At 41.2% G+C, this 20,495-nt stretch overlaps 1 protein-coding gene across 11 annotated transcripts in view; it reads right to left on the minus strand.

Annotated features, from left to right (window-relative positions):
* Nucleotides 1–20,495, minus strand: part of agrn (agrin) — a 212,269-nt gene that overhangs the window by 37,428 nt on the left and 154,346 nt on the right. For 10 of the 11 annotated variants that reach the window (XM_057319904.1, XM_057319903.1, XM_057319905.1 and 7 more), the window contains 8 exons: nucleotides 15,043–15,185; nucleotides 14,806–14,911; nucleotides 12,586–12,702; nucleotides 12,229–12,393; nucleotides 11,525–11,668; nucleotides 10,043–10,167; nucleotides 9,845–9,950; nucleotides 243–614 (listed from right to left, as the gene is read on the minus strand). In XM_057319904.1, the coding sequence (XP_057175887.1) occupies nucleotides 243–614; nucleotides 9,845–9,950; nucleotides 10,043–10,167; nucleotides 11,525–11,668; nucleotides 12,229–12,393; nucleotides 12,586–12,702; nucleotides 14,806–14,911; nucleotides 15,043–15,185 (1,278 nt within the window). The remainder of the gene's footprint in view (nucleotides 1–242; nucleotides 615–9,844; nucleotides 9,951–10,042; nucleotides 10,168–11,524; nucleotides 11,669–12,228; nucleotides 12,394–12,585; nucleotides 12,703–14,805; nucleotides 14,912–15,042; nucleotides 15,186–20,495) is intronic. The other variant, XM_057319910.1, reaches the window with a different exon arrangement.

Genomic DNA, 20,495 nt, shown 5'->3' on the forward strand with positions numbered 1-20,495 from the left:
GAAAATTGCTCCCTTAGTGGTTGATGTCAGGTGTCAAAACCCCTCAGATAATAATGGGCTCTGAGATAATGGGGAATGTTAAATTGATACGTCATTACAATTCAAGCTGAGGTCATTTCACATACAAGGTCAGTCCACATAAAGGAGAATTTCATCTTCTCTTGTCATCAGTTCCTCACAATTATGCCGAAACCCCTTATGACTGATAGAATATGGTGAATGTATTGAATGGTCTGCATTACCAAGTGGCTCATCTCCGCTCGCCTCCACGCCGCTACCCTCCATGTCGTCATCCCCACTAGGCTCTCCACTGCCCGATTCCTCAAAGGAAAAACGTCTTGAGCCCAGGGATGAAGACGGGGTGTTGGTGGGTTTGTATGGTGTGGAGGGCTCGTGGGTGTAAGGAGATATGGAGGGCTTTTCTTCCTGTGACACCCTCGGAGGTGGCAGTGCCTCCACCACAGAGCTGTCCAGTTCTTCGAGAAAGCTTGGGGCGGTGGTGAAGGTGGTGGTGTGGCCATGGTCCTGGCTGGTGATCTTGACGTAAGCGGAGGGAGGGGTGGTGTGGGGGGTGTTTGGGAAGTGGGTAGGTTTGGCCGCCGGCTCAATGGATTCTGGGAGAAAGCAGGAATGGAATGATGGGTAAGCATAAATGGAAATGTATTTCTGTAAGCCTCCCCAACGCAATTTTTTTCTTTCTACCCCCCACTTGTTTGTCACCTTTCATTTCTACCTTCATCGGCCCACCCCCTTCCTCCTGGCATTTACAAAAAAAGGCCCTGCGAGAACCCAGCATGGTGTGTATATCCTGTGCAATGCTTTGTACGCCTCGCAGATTCATATCAAAATCAGACACATGAATATTGCTAGGAATAAACTCACTATAGCCTCCAAAAAAACCTTCATGGTTCAATCACATCATTTAAGCTACATTACACCCGACACCTGAAAAGAGCCCATTTCACAGCCAAAGAAATAGATTTAGCCTTTATTTAGTCTTAAACTAATGAACTGTGCTTGGTGAAAAACAGGGTTGCCGCTCTGCGGCTTTGATTCTTTGAATTTATTTTTTAAAGCCAGGCTTTCAGAAAAGCTCAAACTAATCATTAAACAGAGACTTGACCAGGAGTGTTTATATACCGCTGAATGTGATTTCAATTGCAGAATACGGTTCATCTACACGTCTACGAGAGAACGTGGGTGTGTGCGCTTGTGCATGCGAGGGAGTGCCTGTAGATATGAATTATATATACATATTCAGATGTTGCTCTACTGCAGGGATGCTTTAATCACAGACAGCCAGAGCCTCTAGTGATGAATGATTGATATAAATAGGGCAGAAAAGCAGGGTTTAGCTGTGGCTTCAAAGAGAGCCCTCACTTCATGCAGGCATCCATCGAAGCTCCAATCACCAGTCTTGTCAACACACTGGCAATCCTCTCCACTGAAGCAGCCTCGCCAGAGAGCCCAGCTCTAGTGAACATTTTCAGTGTGGGTTTGTTTTTGAAAGCCAACATGTGTATAAGGCTGTCACAATATCAGATTTACATTGCGTGGTTATTGTGGTGAAAAGAATTCACAGTAGGGATATTATCGTAATAACCAGAGAAATGCTATTAGCACAAATGCTAATCCCCGAAAATGCTAATCATTCAAATTCATCTTTAATTTTGTTTTCCTTTTCTGCCCAATGAACCTCTCTCAAAATCTAGTTTCGAGTTTCAAGTTTGACTTATTGGCTGACCAAAGTGCTGTTCATAGGAAAATAGAACAGACTAATAAAAATAAATAAATAAATAAAAAAGTCAACAAATCTAATATAAAAAAATAATCTAAGTGTTGGAAGGCAGGGAGAGAGCAAGGTAGTTCGTAACCATTGCGGGTTTTAGGGTCAAAATGTATTAATGAACTAATATTGATTATTGAGGTTTTTAATATCACGGTTATTGTCAATATGGGTATAATGTGACACCCCTAACACATATAATGTTTTGGCTTCCTAGAAAAGCTATTAAAGGTTCAGTGTAGGACATTTAGTAGCATCTAGCGGTGAGGTTGCGAACTGCAACCACTTCCACCCCTTCCTAATACTCCCTTCTACACTCCTTCCTTCTACTATGATGACGTCACATTTTCGCTTTGTAGCTGAAGGAGATTACGTATTTTCGAAACGCGCGCTGTAGAGCAGTTTGTCAGTTTAGGGCTATTTTAGAAACCACATGGCGAACTCCATGTAATGGACCCAGTGTATGTAGACAGAAATAGCGTATTAACAACATAACGCATCATTATGTAAAGTCTTTCCACACATCTGACAACTTAGTTATGTATATTATATTGCATTTCTCTCAATAGATCCTCCAAACATTTAAACCTTTAAACATTTCCACCATTATTGCCTAAAAACAAATTTGTAAAAAACCTGACAAATAGCGGGGCATGTTGTCACACAGAATATATGGTTAAGGGCCTGTTCACATTAGGAACAATAACTATAGAGATACCTGTATACTACAACGTTAACTATTAGTGTTTACACTAACTGATCATAACATTTACATGTACAAAATAAACGGATATCTATCCAAAATCAGCTTAAAAATAAACCTGTTTTCATGTGTTTACATGCATAGTAATAAACCAGCTATGCATAAAACCGCGTTTACATGGAAGTTTGAGACTTGACGGATTTCTCGATTGCAGTGACATCACCGTCGAGTCTGTTTAGTAATTAAAATTGCAGCGGGAAAACGGTCAGAAGCTGTATTTTTATATCTCTTCTCATGTCCGCAGTACCTGCATATGCAACAATAGTTCTTCATTTTGAAGTTTCTACATCAACTGCATGATTCAAGAGCGGACTTTTAGGCGTTATTTTACTATTACTTCCGTTTGGGACGTTTACTATTGTGCTGTCAGACATGCGCACATAAACAAAACTGAGAAAACACCGGTAAAGGCATTTACATGCAGCGCGAAATCGGAGTAATGGGCAAAAAACTACCTCTGGCGAGCGGGTTTTGCTTACGCCGTTTATGAGCTTTCCCTGATAAAAGAAATCTGTTTACATGACCTACTTGTTATCAGCTTATTAGGCATAATCGGAGTAAGACTGTGGATGTAAACGCACTCATTGTTTATCCTAACCGGATACGGCGCGACAAGAGACAAAAGAACGCATTAGAACCCATTATAATTTTAAATTTTGTCCACACCGGACGTGGCGCGATGCGGTGCGACAATCCCATTAGAACAAGCAGTGTGTTGCGTCAGCGCTGGCGCTATGGTGGGGCATTCGAGGGCCGTGCCTCCCCCCCTAGCGGTCATTGATGCCCTTCCTTCCACAGGCCATGGCGTAATGTTTATAAACAGTGGTAGGCCTACTTCATGGTTTTCTGGAAGTGCATAAACTATTGAGAGGTGGATAAACTATTTCTGACATGTGTTGCGGGAATATGGGCATTGTCCCTTTAAGAAGCATGGGGTTTGTAGTCCTGGCCGTACTGAATGATGGGAAAAGTAGTGCGGGTGCGGTGTATTCACGTATGTGAGAGAAAAGTAGCAGACGGAGAAAAGGAGAGTAAGCTACTTTTGAGGTTTGTTGTTTTCTTTATAAATTCGTGAAACCACCCGGGAGTTCAAGTGATTGTCAAATGGTATAGTGATGGATGGAACTTTCGCTGACGAGATTAAACAACGTGCTTTGTAATAACTTTGTCGGCTCATCATTGTGAGAAATGGACCAGAGCAAACTGTTACAGCTAATATTATCTGCGATCGGAGAGGCGTATTAACAAAAAGGTAACACATGTCAGAGATGGGTAAACTGCATTTATTTGCATTTAGCCTCCACTACAGCCCTCCGCTGTGTGTGACTGTGCTGGAGTAGCGAGGGCATAACTTTACCCCACCCCTTTCTGGGGACATTCTAAAACGCTTAACGTGAAAAATGCTTAACGTAGCTTAACGTACCTAAACAGCGATCAAGGAAAACCAAATTTCTGTCAAACCTTCCTTATACTAAACACTTGCTGCTGTCAAAAGAACGAGCTCTTGGTCCGCGGATAAACTGCAACGCCAATTAGCCTACTGACGCAATAGCCACGCAAGCATTTGTGCCACAAGAACGCGCTGTATCATCTCATTTATATTTCTGTCCCTTTTTATCAGAGCTTTTAGAAACATTTGTGCTGTTTTGTTCTAGTTTGCTCCACAGGCTATTCAGCTCGATGTACAACACTGAAGCCAGTAGTTAGCAACTTTACCTTTCAGCCTCATTTCTTAATATTGGTTTCATTATTCACTTTATCCGCGGACCAAGAGCTCGTTCTTTTGACAGCAGCAAGTGTTTATTACAAGGAAGGTTTGACAGAAATTTGGTTTTCCTTGATCGCTGTTTAGGTACGTTAAGCTACGTTAAGCGTTTTTCACGTTAAGCATTTTAGAATATTCCCCTTTCTGCCTTTTATTATCGTCTTCGTGTGTGTGACTGAGTAAACTGTGTGCATAGGGCTACCACATAGCCTCGACTAAGTGACATGATATGGAAATGAACAAAAACAAGACAAAACTGCGTCAAAATATTTCTCAAACGGCAGTGCCCCCCGCCGATGACCCAATGCCCCTCCAGTAGATCTGCTCTGGCGCCGACTCCGTGTCGCGTTGCATCGCGCCGCGTCCGTTGTAGACACGGTGTAAGATCGTGAGCTGCGGTTTCACATTTTAAATGCATGAGCCCTTTAAATTTAAATGGTTTTGATTGGCTGTCAATGTTTTATCAATTATCATTAATCAGCACTTTGAAAGTGATGCCAACAATATCGTTCATCTGTTGTAATGTAGATCCCACTATTCTTTTAAGCTGAGATTCACTTTTTAAAACTAACTTTATTGTTATCGTTCTTAGCGTGAATAAACCTTTAACCTGTTAAAGACTTTTTAGCCAAATTTAACCTCGCTACAAAAGGGACAAGGGGACCAACAAAGGCAACTGGTGATAATACACAACCTTCTGCTAAACTCTTGCGAATCCCCTATGTACATTCTAACAGTGCTTGGTTGGGAACACGTTAACATGCTAGCGTAGGCTCTTAATTACATGCTAATCATCTTGCATTCAAACAGCGAGTAGCTGACGGGGTGTGAAATGTGATACCTTACAGAAATACTACATCTATCAGGAGTGGAGGAGAGAGAGAGTAGATACGGGAAGCTTTGTGAAAGAGTACTGCGATGCTATCAGTGTGTGTCACGGCACACGTTTTCTTTTTTCAACTGGCTGCACCTGTCATTCAGGAGCCCAGCCTAGCGTTGGCTCCAAGGGAAAGAGAGATCCGGGGTGCAGAGCTCCAGTCGCTCATCGAGCTCTGAGTTTTGTGACACAAAGGCACACACGGAAAGAGCGCAACCGGCAGCGGGAGCAGCTGAGTGGAAGCTCGCTTTAATCATGTTTAACGCTCCATTTGCTTTTCAGAGAGGCAAGCTGCACAATTAGGAGATGCAAAAATCATTGTCATTTTCAGCAACCATAGCCATATAGTTACTTTTTGAAAGGCTGTTATTAAGATGGCTTACGCACGAGTGTGCGTGTGAGTATTCTGGCTGGGAAAACGACAGAGGAATAAATGGATGAAAACCAACTAAATAAGGCGTTTACAAAAATAACGGGAGCTGGAGAGTGGTAAAAAAGATTAAAAGAATGTTCCAAAGTTCAAAACAAGTTAAGCAACATAAACAGCATCTGTGATGCTGATGATTATCGCAGAAAATAATTTCAGCGCGTCCTTCGGTTTGTAAAAACAAGCAGATGTGATTTGATGAGACTCCAGCAGCACATGGTCCGTCTGTCTGTGAAATACAGCGAAATGGCCTGTTGCTCATCTTAATCTTAGTTGTTGGGATATAAATACAGATTCAAAATGGAAGAGCTCTAATTATTACTTTTTTTCAAGCATGCCTGGTTAAAGGTCCCATCTGTCATTTTATTGAGGATGTATTGACAGAAATGCAATATAATATATGCATAACTATGTCTTCAGATGTGTCTACATACATTGCAGGTCCCCTTTTCTACAGTAGCCCTAAATGGACAAACTGCTCTACAGTATGTTTCGTAAATACTAGGGGTGTAACGATACTTTGTATTTCGATATTTCGCGATGCAAAAATGTTACGATGCGCATCGTAGCGAGATGGGGATATTTTATGATATGTTTAATTCTATTCGTTCAGCGGTCAAGACGCTGCCGACTCTGCGCCAGCACGTCACTTGTGCATATCTCACATATGCGGTAGAGAGAGAAGTCTCTGTGAGAAGGGGAAGCACAAGACACAATCTGTGTCTCCAAGTGGTTTACAAAGCTTCATATTTTCCTTCACAATCGCCGTTAAAACAAAGCAAACTTGAAGCGTGACTGCAGGCGAGTCACCCCGAAACTCATTACAAAGGCAGCACAAACGTTTTTAAATGCCAATGTTAATTTATCCGCTAACGTGAGCTGCTGCATAACGTGATATGCAACATAAAGCCAAAAGAAACCAGCGCTATTCCGATCAGAGAAGCGATGAAGTGAGACGTACTGTATATTAAAAGATCTAATGACATGCTTAAAAAACAAGTCTGTGATTTGCATGATTGAAGAAATGTAATACAGTTTATATAATATGTCTTTTTGAAAGATGTTTCTCATTCATTACTGTCTCAAGCAAAGACAGCGCAGCTTCAAAGAGACACGTTAAATTAGTTAATCCAGATAGATTTTAGTAGACTAATATAATGTTGATTTCGTCGACTAAAAATAGACTAAAACTATGATAAATTGGGATAAAACTAAATAGCATTTTAGTCAAAAGACTATGACTAAAACTAAATCAAAATTTGCTGTCAAAATTGACACTGATTTTAATTCTAATTTCAGTTAAGCCTTAAAATGTTAAAATTCTTTATTAAGTTGTATGTGCAACAAAATAAGTTACTGAATTTATTCATATTTTGAAAATAAATGTTATTAGAATTTTTAATTTTGTTCAAAATATCGAGATGTGTATCGTATCGTGAACCCAGCATCGAGATATGTATTGAATCGTGAGCTGAGTGTATCGTTACACCTCTAGTAAATACGTTATCTCCTTCGGCAAGGAAGCGAAAACGTGATGACATCTGTGTGTCAGCCTTCGTAGTGCTTCAGAAGGGAGGGGTGGAGTGAGCCATTGGTAAATTTCATATACTGGACCTTTAACTTAAAATGCATTTACAATAATGCACTTATAATAGAAGTATATGGGGATAAGGCATTTTTGAAATGTTTATACACGTTCGTTTTTATAGTATAAAATACAAAAAGCTATCAAGTTGTTTGAACTGTTCTTTTGTTCTAGGTGGATAAACTATTTTCCATAATTCCTGTAGGAGGACTTTGCTTACGAAAATCTCTTTCTGGCATTCTGTGTATTCAGGTGTTGTTGACACGATTTATTAGATTTACATGCTAATTAGATGAGTTGAAAACATGAATATAACGTTGGACAGATGAGAGGCAAGCAATTTGATCATGCTACAGGTTACGTTAATACTACGTTACATTAGCGTTATGTTTACAGTATACATTCAAAGCAGTGTGTATTTTAACGTTTATCCAGGTACAATTCCTTTCCCCACATCCATCCGTTTTTGGTACCTCACTGTAATTGTGATTTGTATTAATTTTTGCAAACTCAAGGACTATTCCAAATGATTTTCTGCAGTAACTGACAGCATGTGACAGATGCTCGTGATAAAGCTTAAATTGCTCTGAACCCAAAAATTCATTTTAGAACAAAAACAGGAAAATCTAAGCACAGAGCCGCTTGTGCCATATGCTAATGTGTAGTCTGCCAATTTGCTGCAAATATGCAGGTGATGACACCATATGTGCGCACAAGGAACTGCCAGGCTTGGACTCTCCATGTGCCAAAAGTTTCTCAGCCATTCAAGACCTCGAATGCCCCACGTCATGTACCAAGATGCGCTACTGATTGCCTCATCTGCCGCCCGCGACGACAACACGCAGAGAAACTCGCTCGTTCTGTGGCGCTGTGTGTTCCACAGCTCCATTTGCCACAGAAAAGAGTCGATGATGAGAGAGGATGCTGAGCTTAGTGGGAAAACAAAAGAGAAATACGTAGAGACAGGAAGGCTTTCGGCTAATTTACACCCAGTCACACGTGAAATGAGCTTGCGTTCGAACCCTTCTACTGTACCTCAGGGCTGCCGATCAGTCTGCAGCCTGTGCATGCTTTACCCCACATGTTGGGGAAGGAATTAATAAATGGTGCTGCTGTTGCCAGTTCCGCCTCAGGCTGGTGGAGATCCAACCTAACCTCTTTACTTCCTCCAAGATCCCTAAATAAACCAAGAACAGGAGCTGGATTCCGGTCGTGTCGACAGGTAATGCCAAGAGAAAAAAGAAAGACAGGTTCTTTGTCTAAAGATTCTGCGGATGAAGATAACGGTCTGCCCATGATCTCAAAACACAAGTTTGTGGTGTTATACAATAGTTACTGTAGATCTAGATGGTATTTTCTAACTTTAGGGGACAGTTTGCAAATACATTTATTAATGCTAAAATGTATAAATGAAACCGAGATCACTTATCACAAGAATGATCAAATTATCCATAATGTGTACCAAACATACACGCAAACAGCAAGCAATCTGCCAGATTGTGTGAACGACTGGTGTAAACCAAATCACTTATGCGGCTTTAACAGGACTGAACAAGTGGCATCGCAAGCTGATGTTGAAAATGTCTGGCACCTGCCACTGGCCCAGCTCCAGGAATAGGCAGCTGGCGATGTCCACCGCATGCCATGCACATCTCCGAGCAGCTAGCTCCCTGCAGAATGCCCTGTGACGTGAGCTGGCATACTGCTACTTACATACAGCTGACATGAAAGTCCTAACCTTGGCCTTCTACCAGGTCCCCTACTCCCACACCAGCACAGATAAACCGAGACGGATAACTTGGGAATAAAGAGAGAGATGCCCTATTCTCTACACATGATGCTCTGTTTCCCAACAGCACCGGGACAGCGGGCGTCAGCAGCGGGATTTCAAGCGCTTCCACCCCAAACTGTGCAGTTAGCTCTCCCTAATCCACACAGGGGTGATGCAAATCAAACAGCTCAAATGTCGCCCAGTTCCAGGGGATTCAAAGTCTCCAGTCTGGAGCCAGGCAGCACGGCTCTATCTACAGGGGCGCATCTGCAGCTTTCTTTTCCCTCGAACACATGCCACCCATATCAGCCCTCCAGTCCTTCCTCCTCAAAACAACAAACCTGGACATCATGTGACCCTATTTTGTTTTGTTCTGTTTACCCTAGCAAACCCTGTACAGAATTCTGCAAAAGTTAATTTTCTTTATCAGTAAATTATTGAAACATATTTGAAATAATTATTTGAGAAGCAAAACTATGTAAGACACCAAAACCAAAAGTTTTCAGAGAACATATTTTGTCCTTTTTCTGTCTTTTTTTGATTTATGCAAAAATATATATACAATTTGCCAATGAGGTAAAAAGAAAAGATAATTTATCGAGGATAATCTTATTTAGTTATGCTTCTTTAGCAAATTTATGTTTTATGTTTAGGACATTCAGTACAAAATAAGAAAATATTAAATAAAATAAAATAAAAAATATTAAATAAAAAAATATTTTTGGCACTAAAGCTCATGATAGTTTGAAACGTGTGCCCCCCAGTCATTTTAATTCACAGTAAATCTCGACTTTTTCATAAAAACCTTTTCATAAAAATGCATAAATGCAAAAATAACTAAATACAAAAGAAGATGGAGACTAATCTCACCTTTGCACTGGCCTAAATGCTCCACAGTTATTTCCATGTCTTGTCGGCAGGCAATGGTTCTCAGCTGGCACTGGTCAGCATAGGTGATCCCATCAGAACCACATACCTGTGCACACACATTACACATTATTAAACGAGGAAGGTTCATTGTTAGTGTAGTAGCAGACTGCGAAAGAACTGTGATCTATGCAAGCTCACCTTGGTCTTTTTTTTCTCATCACAGTCTGGTGATGGGCATTCACAGTGAGCCTGTCCATTCACCTCAACACATGATGCCCCAAAGTGGCACACCAGCGCATCACAAGACTTGGGTGCCTCAGGTCCTGTGGAATATTTTGACGTTTTTAGTTACCTCACTAAAACAAAATGGATTTTTTTGTCGCTTTGTTACTCCATATTTAATATAAACTTTAGGATGTCCTCCACAAAAATCCATTTGACAGAAGGACTTGCATAAGTAGGAGAGCTGTGGACCAGCTTCCCCATCACAGAACTACATCATCTAACATCAGAATACAGGACTGCAGGACCCCTTGCATGTGACAGCTTTTATCTGGCAGAATCGCTGCATGAGCTCTGCTATTCTGGGATTGTAGAGTTCATCAAGTCCTTCACTTTCTATTACACACCAAGCTAAACACAGTGGGGAACTGTTGCACTGTCAGTCCTGTGGTGCATTTGAAGATTAAACTTTGAAATTCATTGATCTAATTCGATTATAGTAGTCGCACACAGGGTGAACTAACACCTATAGTTTTCCACTCACTGGTTAATAATGTTCAAAATGATTAGATGTCTGAGAATATGTCAGCCTGTTATCTGATCAACCTGGTTGTTTTCCAGGTCAACTCGACACTCTGTTGGGTCAAAAAGAGACCAACCCAATCCAGAAGTTGGGTTAAATTAACCCAGAAAATGTTTATATTGACCCAACAGTGGGTTAAAACAACCCAGCATTTTGGGCTGAAACAACCTAGCATAGGTTAATTTATAACCTAACGGTTGAGTTAGTCCCTTTTTGACCCAACGTTGGGTTGGAAATCACCAGCTACCCAGACAGCTGGTTTATGCAGCAAAGGAATTAAATACAAAAAGATTTTTAGCTATTATATTAGTGGTTCTCAAACTCTTTCGTTGTAAGGCCCCCTTTGTGTAGGGCGCATCGCTTTGCGGCCCCCCAAATAAAGACTTATAATCATAAACTTAGAATTTTAATTAAAACAAAAACATTTTCAGTTATTCAATGCTGTAACATAAATCTTTTGGTTGGTGGGTTTATTTTACTGATGTTTGATTGCATACAATTTATGATAAATTTACATAATTCATAAAATGCCACAAAATCTGTGGTCCCGCTGGATCCATCTTGGGGCCCCTAGTTTGAGAACTACTGCTCTAGATTATGCTAGTGATGGGTCACAATACTTCTTAAAAAACCTACTAGTCGATTAGTGAACTTGTATGGAAATTCAAAGACAGCGGTTAGGGTTAGGTCATTTTTGTCAGAACATTTTTAATTAAGAGGATAATAATTTACCAATGCCATTATTTCAACCCGACATTATAAAAACAGACCTAATTATAATTTATAAAACCACAACCTGGCAACATCAAGCACGGACTCTTGGAGTGACTGACTGACTGAATTCAGTCCTACAGTAATTCAAATCCCAAAGTTACCTTTGTCGCATCCACTTGCTCCCATCTTGCTCCCGTCGGGGCACACTTTGCACTTCATGCCCTTAACTCCAGGCTTACAGGAGCACAACCCTGACATCTGCTCACAGTCGTCACGAACCGAACCCACTCCATCACAGTTACACGCTGATGGAGAGAACAAGAGAGACAGCAGGCTGTCAGCCTTATCTGGTTGAACAGTTTTGATTAGATTCCTTGTCTCTTTCTCTTCAATTTCACCCCAACAAAAACATCCACTAAATTCATACAGGCAATCTAAAGCAGTTCCACTCCGTGGGCCCACGGCTACAGCAACTCTGTGTCAGTGACCGCAGTCTGGTGGAGTTCAGTGCCGGGTCAAGAAGCCCTGGGGTGAGAAAGAATGAGGCTACAGAATGTGCTAATGCTCAGAGGACCCCGGGCACAGGGCAGAAAGCGTTTCAATCAATGCTTGTTTTTCCTATCCTTGGCTTTGTACCACCACACAAACACACGCAGCAGTGTGTTGTTGGTCTGTGGGCCACGTTGCACACTCACAGAGTTCCCATTTTTCTCGGTGGCTCAGAGGCTTAATTCGAAACGCTTGTTTTGACAGAAATCACTTTAGAGGCTGTAAGGTTAGTGGATGTTGAATGAGGATTTGTCACTTTGGATTTCGGTACATAGTTACATTTAAGATCTTTAACAGAAAACTCCCTCAAACGTACGTGTGCAGCCGATCATGTTCTCCGTCACGATGCCTCGGAAGTTCCAGAATCCCGGTTCGCAGCGGTCACACTTGAGTCCGCCGACACCGGGTTTACAGGAGCACTGGCCAGAGGAAGGGTCACACGTGCCTCCGTATGAGCCATAATGATTACACTGACACACACCTGAAGAAAACAATTTTGACAATTTATACTGTATATAATACATGCACTCACAGAAATAGTCACAAATCTTCCTATCTGCTTAGCTGGCAAAATGTTATGAATTAAAGAAAAACTACTCAAATCCAAACAAAACAGTTGAATACTAACAGAACTCATCAAAGAGTCAATAAGAAATAATAGTAAACTACGCACTAGGGCACCCTGCCAGTCCGACACCCAGGGCGGTGGTCTTGTTGTCTTCACAACATCCGTAAACCGTTTTGTTGCAGTGCTGAGAGGCACCAAGTTCTGGAAGAGGTGCCGCGATATCTGAATAGAAGATACAGGCGACAGGAGAAAACCGGGGCGGGTAAGAGAGAGAGAGACAGATGGTGAGATTTAGAGCATTATTTTAAGACAAATTAAACCAAACAATCCAAGCTGAAATGCAATTTAGTACAACACAATAAGAATTGCTTAAGGAGCGGAGGTGGGAGAGCCTGCATCTGGTTGCCTGATAACAATTCTATTTACAATTCCAGACAGCAATTCAAACTCAAGAAAAAAATTACGCTATTACCAGCCGCGGAAACAAACAACGGGCCCTTCGCAGAATGTCTGATGGGTGACATTTGACTTATCCTCTAGGGTCTGTTCTCTCCATTTGTTCTTGTCTCTGATAGCCGAGTTTACACGTGCGGCGTCATGTCAAACTGAGATTTATGGACCATGCATTTACAGACGCAAAAGCACAGGAACGTAAATTGGGACACAGTGATGCCGGTCCACTCGCTATGTAACCTAATTACACCTTTGCTATTCCGACATCCCGGATCGCATACGGGAAGTTTGTTGCGGTATTTAACTGTAACGTTAAACCGGAAGGCATATGTCCGGTGTTTCAGGCTTTATCTCAGTTTTTCACACTTTTTGCAGCTCTCTCTAGTCCATTTAACTGAATGGGTTTAAGTCGGTAGGTTTAGGAGTGCTGTTTGCAAGTTTTCAGATTGAAGTAGAGGGTTAGGCTGTTATAAATCAGGGGGCCTCCGTGGTAAACGCACACGTCCCCGACTATAATGGTTATGTGTCGCCGTGCCTCTGATAGCGCTTTGTGACTTCAGAGATGGGTTTTGTCCACACCTCATTAAACTTCTCTTCGCACTGAGCCCATTATGACAAAGGTGCTTCTAATTTGATCCTGTCCTCTCTCGTAGCGGATCTTCACCTTCTTTCCTCCACACCCATTTGTTCCGCGTCGCAATCCTTCCCGACACAACAAGGTGCTGGTAATGGCACGGGCGAGGCTCAGCCAATCAGCTCAAATGAGGTTCATCGAAGTATCATTCATCGTAAGTGATAGTTTCAAGGAGGTCTATCATATTTGGAGAAGGCTGTGCATTAGAAGTACCCTTCGTCTGAATGGTGAGGGATCCCCGGAGGTATGCCATTGGGTATCATTTGGTATCTGCTATCTTTGCCATGTCACTACTGAAATTTATAGCACATGGCAAATAAAGTAAATAGCCGGCTGTGACATCAAAGATGGTAGGAAAATAAGTCTGTCATTCTTTTAAGAGCCCTCCAAAAAAACGTTGATGAAATATCTTCCGTACTATAATGAAATATTAATATAAACATGCACTTTTTCCAAGACAATACACAGTTACTTCCAAATGACTGTCAAATAAGAAAGATGCTTTTTGGAGTGTATCATTATTCGTCAATATTACCAATATTGTGGAAAAAAAGCCTAGACGGCATCTCACTAAATTAAATAAGTACAAATGCTGAAAAATCTCTGAGTGCCCCATCCAGCTCAGTCAGATGAGAAAAAAATAGGCAGCTTTCAGCATTCTGATCTTCGCTACATGGAGACTCGGTAGAAGGTTGTCTAGAGGTCGCCGAGACCTAATTTCCAATTAGCAAAAAGCAGCAAGGTGCTCTGGAGGCCCGTCAGCTCTCAAAGGCACGAGGTCGGAGAATGGGTGAGGCGAGACTCTGTGCATATCAAATGGAAGGCCCAATGAGATTTCCATTGATCTAAGCTCAGCCAATGGGAAGCGGATGCCAAAAGCTCCTCGCACTGGTTGAAAGTTCTCCAAAAAGATTTATTTTCCACGGCCACTGAAGCAGCATGACTGAGCCTGGCTAGAGGGCCAGAAAGGCTCTGAAGCAGAAAACTCAGAGTTAGATAAAGGACCAGAATGGAGCGTATGTGTGTGTGAACGAGAGTGGAGTCGAGCTCTGCTTGAAGCCTGAGGGAATCTCACACTGCTCTGATCACATAGCCACGCTCTTCCTCTCTTAGCGGTAGCCTTTCGGTCTGGTCTACACAAACTCTCAAAGGAAATATGCATCCTTCTGCAATGGTTTTACAAAGATCCACCCCTCCGAGTTCCTCTGTTAGCTGAGGAAAACGTGAACGTGTCTCACCTGGACAGGGGCCTTGGCTTTGGAGCAGAATGTCCATTTGCTTCTCGCACCTGGCCTTCTTGAGTTCACATTCGCTACCGTACGTGTTCCCATCTGAGCCACACACCTGCAAATATTTACGTTGAGGTTAACACAGCATGATTTATGGAATAAACAACGTTTAGCACAAATGTTAACAAGTCAAGACCTGGGCAGTGTACGGGTGGTGTATTTATAAATCGCATAGATTTTTCATACCGGATTACGTGGAACAGCCTGACAGATGAAGTCACACATGCAGCGATCATCCTCCGTGTCGTCATCCCATGACCCGCCGTACCTTCGACACCGATCCTGCTCGCAGGTCTCGGACCCTGAACCTGAGCCTCCCGACCCACAATCTGTTCAAACAAAAACACAAATTACATATTTTTACATCATTGTTTGGCCTCCTGCTTCTGTTCTATGTTGGTCCCTACAAAAACCTATACAAATACAATAACCTATACAATTTAAAGACTTTGAATGTACAGATAATCACACTGATATTGATTTAGAGAAACACACAACTACTATGTGAACAGTGAATAAGTTTGGAAGTTTCAAGAAGCAAAGACAAACAAGACACAGGCCCACTGGGGACCACACTCAAACCCATATTTGCATATCAGTATGCAGCACATTGTCTTCTAATATAAAATATTGCCAGGTACTCAAGCGTCTTTTTAAACTTGACTGCCAAGAATTAATGGACAGCGTTTGGCAAAGTATTTAGACATTCAGCACATATGGGGCGGTGAATATTGAGATTTTCTTCACTTTAAGTGTGAAGATTGAACCAAAGGCACTGCTGCAAGCGTAAGATAATGACCAGCTATGAAAATACCCAGTGAATAACAAAATAAATTAAAGGAGACACCACCGTGCCACCAGCTAACTGTCCCTTACGCTTCGATTAAAAGTGAAATAACTGACAATCTGTTATCTAACACTAGAAATCAATGCAGGGAGCTGTTTCACGGCCAAGATTCTTGATGTTAGTAATTACACATCATTATATTGGGCCCAATTAGCTTCACTTTAAGTTCTGGGATAGTTTCTCGATTTGCTGCTGTATGAAAGCCGAAAAAGACAAATCTTGATTCTCTCCAGGATCCAAACTTTAGGGATTATAGTGAGGGAATGGTGAGGGTTTTTCAGCAGATGAGTCGGCTCATTAAACACACTCTTATCTTGCCTATTTAATTAGAATTAAAGTTCATTAGTCAACAAAGCAGACTCACTGGAGATATAAAGTACCCACTCTTTGTAACAGAGCATTAGAGTCCCTTATTGTTAATGAAAGCTGTCAAAGAGCTCTAGACAAGAAAGCACTTTAGTAAAACTGAGGCGTAAACAGTACACATATCAACAGGCTGCAGAATTCAAGAGCAGAGAAGGACGCGGCGTAGCTAAAACATGATGGCAAAATCCTGTTCACAACAAGTACACTATTGCTCTAAATGTAAGAGAATAGCTATCTATGCCACAACTATAACAATAACTATAGAAATGATGGCTATCATTGTGATCATTATCATTAGAGTGAACACAGCTTAAAGGGACAGTTCACCCAAAAAAGGAAAATTCTGCCATAAGCCAAAAACCGATACCCATTGACTTCTATTGTATAGACACAAAACTGATGACAAGTCAATGGTTACCAACATTCTTCAAAATATCTTATTTTGTGTTCTGCAGACGAAAGAAAGTCAGCCCGTGTTGACACTTCACTGCTAGCGTCTGTTTTACATTATAATCCTATGGAGCTTTCAAAAAAGTCCTGAGCGTTTTTTTAGACGTCAGCGCCAACGTCTTTTCTGCAGCTCAGAGTCTTTTGAGGTTGAAAAAAGTTACATTTTTCTGTAAAAACCCCCTATGTCAAGCACCTTTTTCACAGCAAACCAATGACAGAGACTTGCCGTTTCCATAACAACATGCGAGGAACGTGATCGGCCGAGAAGGCTCAAGCTCGAAAAAATTAAATGGCTGCCGAAACGCCCGTTGGAGCATAGTTTTGTATAAATGTAAGTTTCATTTTCACTTTCAATAACTTCTGATTGCATTTCTAGCGAGAAATTAGTATTGTAGTTTTTAAAGATGTGATTGGTTATTGCAAAGACGCTCTCTGTTTATAATTCAAATAGAATTCCGTTACTCTGCCTATGAAGCCTGTCTCTCTAAGCTGCCTTCGTGCACAAATGCTTTTCTTGAACTTTGCCGGCTGCTATTTGTAACCACAACACTGCGAGCATTTTTTTAAACTAAAAAAGCGCCACTGTCAACTTTTTCTCGTCAAAAAAGAAGTCGAGTGTGAACACTGCCTCATACAGGTTTAAAACAACAAGGGGTGAGTAAATGATGACAGAATTTAAATTTTTGGGTGTACTAATGTGTACTATCACTTTAATTTTAATGCATTAAAAACACAATCCTTCATAAATCTGCATAAAATAATAAAGTAAACTACTAATTATTTACAAAACACCCAAAAACGCTAGTGGATGCTCTTTCCCAGTTCACCATCAGGAGCTAAACGCACCTCTTTCGTCACAAACACAGGAGGGAAGGGTAACCCGATGGGTAAATCGATTGTGGAAATGCCATTTAGCCTAAAACATCGTCTTAAGCAGATTATGGAGCTGGTCACCATAAAGGTTTGCTAGGGGTTGGTCAGCCCTAACATACGTCTTATCAAGGATCCGCACTGACAGCCCTCCTAGGGTCGATACTCGGGGAGGCCATTCGTTTCATTAGCCCCAGCCTGAAAACAATGGAAGCACTGGAGCCTGAAGACCTGGCCACATTGATATAGACTCGCTCCAAACAGCAGCTTTCTGCTTCACAGCATTAGCCATCCTCAGAAGTGATGTGCAGAGATGCGATATTTTGCTTAATGTGAGCCGAGCCGAATTCACGCCTTGGGGCAAAGTCTTGTTAAGATCAGCCAAGAGACTCCGAGGGGAAATAATGTAGCGTTTTGACTGATTATTAAAAGGTTTCTTTTCTTACCATCATTATTGAGGCGCAACATACGGTGTTAAAGGGACAGTCACGCAAAAATAACAATTCTGTCATCATTTGTTCACCCTTATTTCATTCAAAATTGGTATATGACTCTTTGTTCTGTGTGTTCATACAATGGAAGTCAATGAGGGCCAATGTTGTTTGGCTACCAACGTTCTTCCAAATATCTTTTGTGTTCTGCAGAACAAATAAACTGAGGGTGACTAAATGATGAAAGAATTGAATAAACTATCCAATTGTCCTCCTCATCACTGATGTAGTAAATAATATGCCTCCAAACTCTCATAAGCCTGACCACTGAGCAGAACCGGTAATCATTTCCACACACGAGACTCTCTGGGCCACCTAAGCCCAATTGTGCAAGCTAAGCAAGAGATGAAACGCATTAGCATTAGCGTTCGTGCGCCGGCAGAAATAAACTCAACGGAAAAAGGTGAATAAATAAAACCTGTACATGCGAGTAGATGTGGGTGGTGGTGGGGAGGAGGTGCTAATTAGTTTCTGTCCTTTGATGTCACCACCACCCGTGCAGCACGCCAGCCTTTCAATTAGTCAACACCAAGATGCACGCATCAGCTGTCCTCAAAGTCCCTTCCCGTCTCTTTAACTAAATCATGTACTTACGAGGGTCCATTTAGCCATGGGTTGTCCATTAAGATGAAGAGCTAAACTAAAAGAACATAGAGCTGGGCTGAGTGAAAGCAAAGTGGGTAAACAGAGACAGTCCAGCAAAAAAAACAAAAAAACAGATGGCCCATCAAGGGGTGAGAGGGTTTTCTGAGATAGATGGGAGAAACGAGAGGGAAAAATGTCAGGCGGAAGACAGGAAGAGGACGGTGACCTTCAGAGTTTACTGCTAGTTTGTTGCAGGTGGCTGGGATGCCTCACTGTGAATGCATAACTCCAGTGAAAACACACAGAGACCTTCTAAATGTCACACTTCAGTTCGGCACACACACGAGAGCACATCCTCTACGCCTCCCGTTTTTTCATTTCTCCCCTAGAGAGTCAACATTCACATTCATCACAAGTTGTTGACCTCTGTATCTCACACTACGGGCGCACACACATCTCTTCGGCCTTTGTGGTTGGCCGGCTGTTTTTTTGTCGTTTTTTTGGTTTATTTGTAATTTGTCACCCTGCAGATGGGCACTATTGAATGAGTCGCTTAAGAGTAATCGTAACGCTGCCAACATACAAGAGCAATAGGGCATCCCGGTCACCTGCAGAGCTGAGGGACGTTCTTTATGAGAAGATACCTGTGTGTAATGGATGGCTGCACACTCTCTCTCTCCTGTTCACCCCTCTCAAATCCTCCTCCAGCAGGAGATCAAGCTCACGGACCGATGCTTTAAAGCTTATTGGGGTGTGTTCCGTTGATATTTTCAATGCATAATCCTATTTAGTAAACGTACACTCAATTAAAAAGGGGCCGTGGCCCCAAGGTGATCCTCGGCTCGGCTTCTGTCGCTTTGTCGGTGTCTACAATGAGTCTTGCTTCAGACTAGCAGAGTGTGAAATTAAACAGGTGATAAATTCACTGCTACGGCCAAATGCAGGGAAGACTGTCGTTTTTCATAACCTTCGAATAAGAGAGTGAGAGAGTGTTGGCATTTTGTTCTTATGACTAATGAACATGCGTTTTAAGGCAAGTCTAAATAAATGAATTAATCACCCCCCTTAAGCCCCAGTAAGAAAATGTTTCATTTGGACACTATTGCTCTGTTCAAGGAAGTGAGCTGTCTACAGGGGTAGCATTTTAAGGGCTCTCCTGATATAAAGATGCAATAACGCTGACTTCTAAGGCTCCTTCTTGTACACAAGTTATACTGCATCATCACATTTGTTCTTTTGTGAGGAAGGCAATCCCATAATTCACTGTGTCGAGCTTAGTGACAGCACCAATTCAAAATGGCAGTTCAGTGTAATTGAAATGTTATTTTTAAAACGATTTTACCCAATACTTGTGCATGCTGTGTATTTTTATGCTTGTAGTTTGACACTGCTAACTCAGCAACATGCAAATGTCAAACCAAAAGTCCCTTTAAGGGGCCCACTTGGCAGCCATATTTGTTATGTCTTTGTGCAGCTATTTCAGTCATACAACACCAAGTGCTTGCTATGTTCACAATAAAACAACACAACATTTAGACCAAATATTAAATCTAACAGCAACTGTAGCATAAATTGAGTTACTTAAACTCAGAAAAAAAATTTTCAGCTACTATGCAAGTGCATGAGGACCATCTTTAATGATTGATGATTGGCTCTTTTTCTCATATTGAGTTTTTACCCACTCACAGTAATAAAACTGTAGCATGTTATAATTATCATTTAATATCTATAATCTTTCTATAATCTAAATGTCATTATTTAATACCTATAATCTTTCAATAATCGATATGTCATTATTTAATATCTAGAATGTTTCTATAATATATATATCATTATTTAAAATATAAAATATTTCTAAAAATTATATGTAATTATTTCATATATTTAATCTTTCTATAATCTATACGTCATTATTTTATACATACAATCTTTCAATAATTAATATGTTGTTATTTTATATCTATTTTCTTTGATAAAAATCAGAGTGGAGATGGTTGGGGTGTTTCAATAAAATCTACCATTTGAAAGTT

The sequence above is a fragment of the Triplophysa rosa genome, linkage group LG21 (genome assembly GCF_024868665.1).
Source record: "Triplophysa rosa linkage group LG21, Trosa_1v2, whole genome shotgun sequence".
Taxonomy (NCBI): Eukaryota; Metazoa; Chordata; class Actinopteri; order Cypriniformes; family Nemacheilidae; genus Triplophysa; species Triplophysa rosa.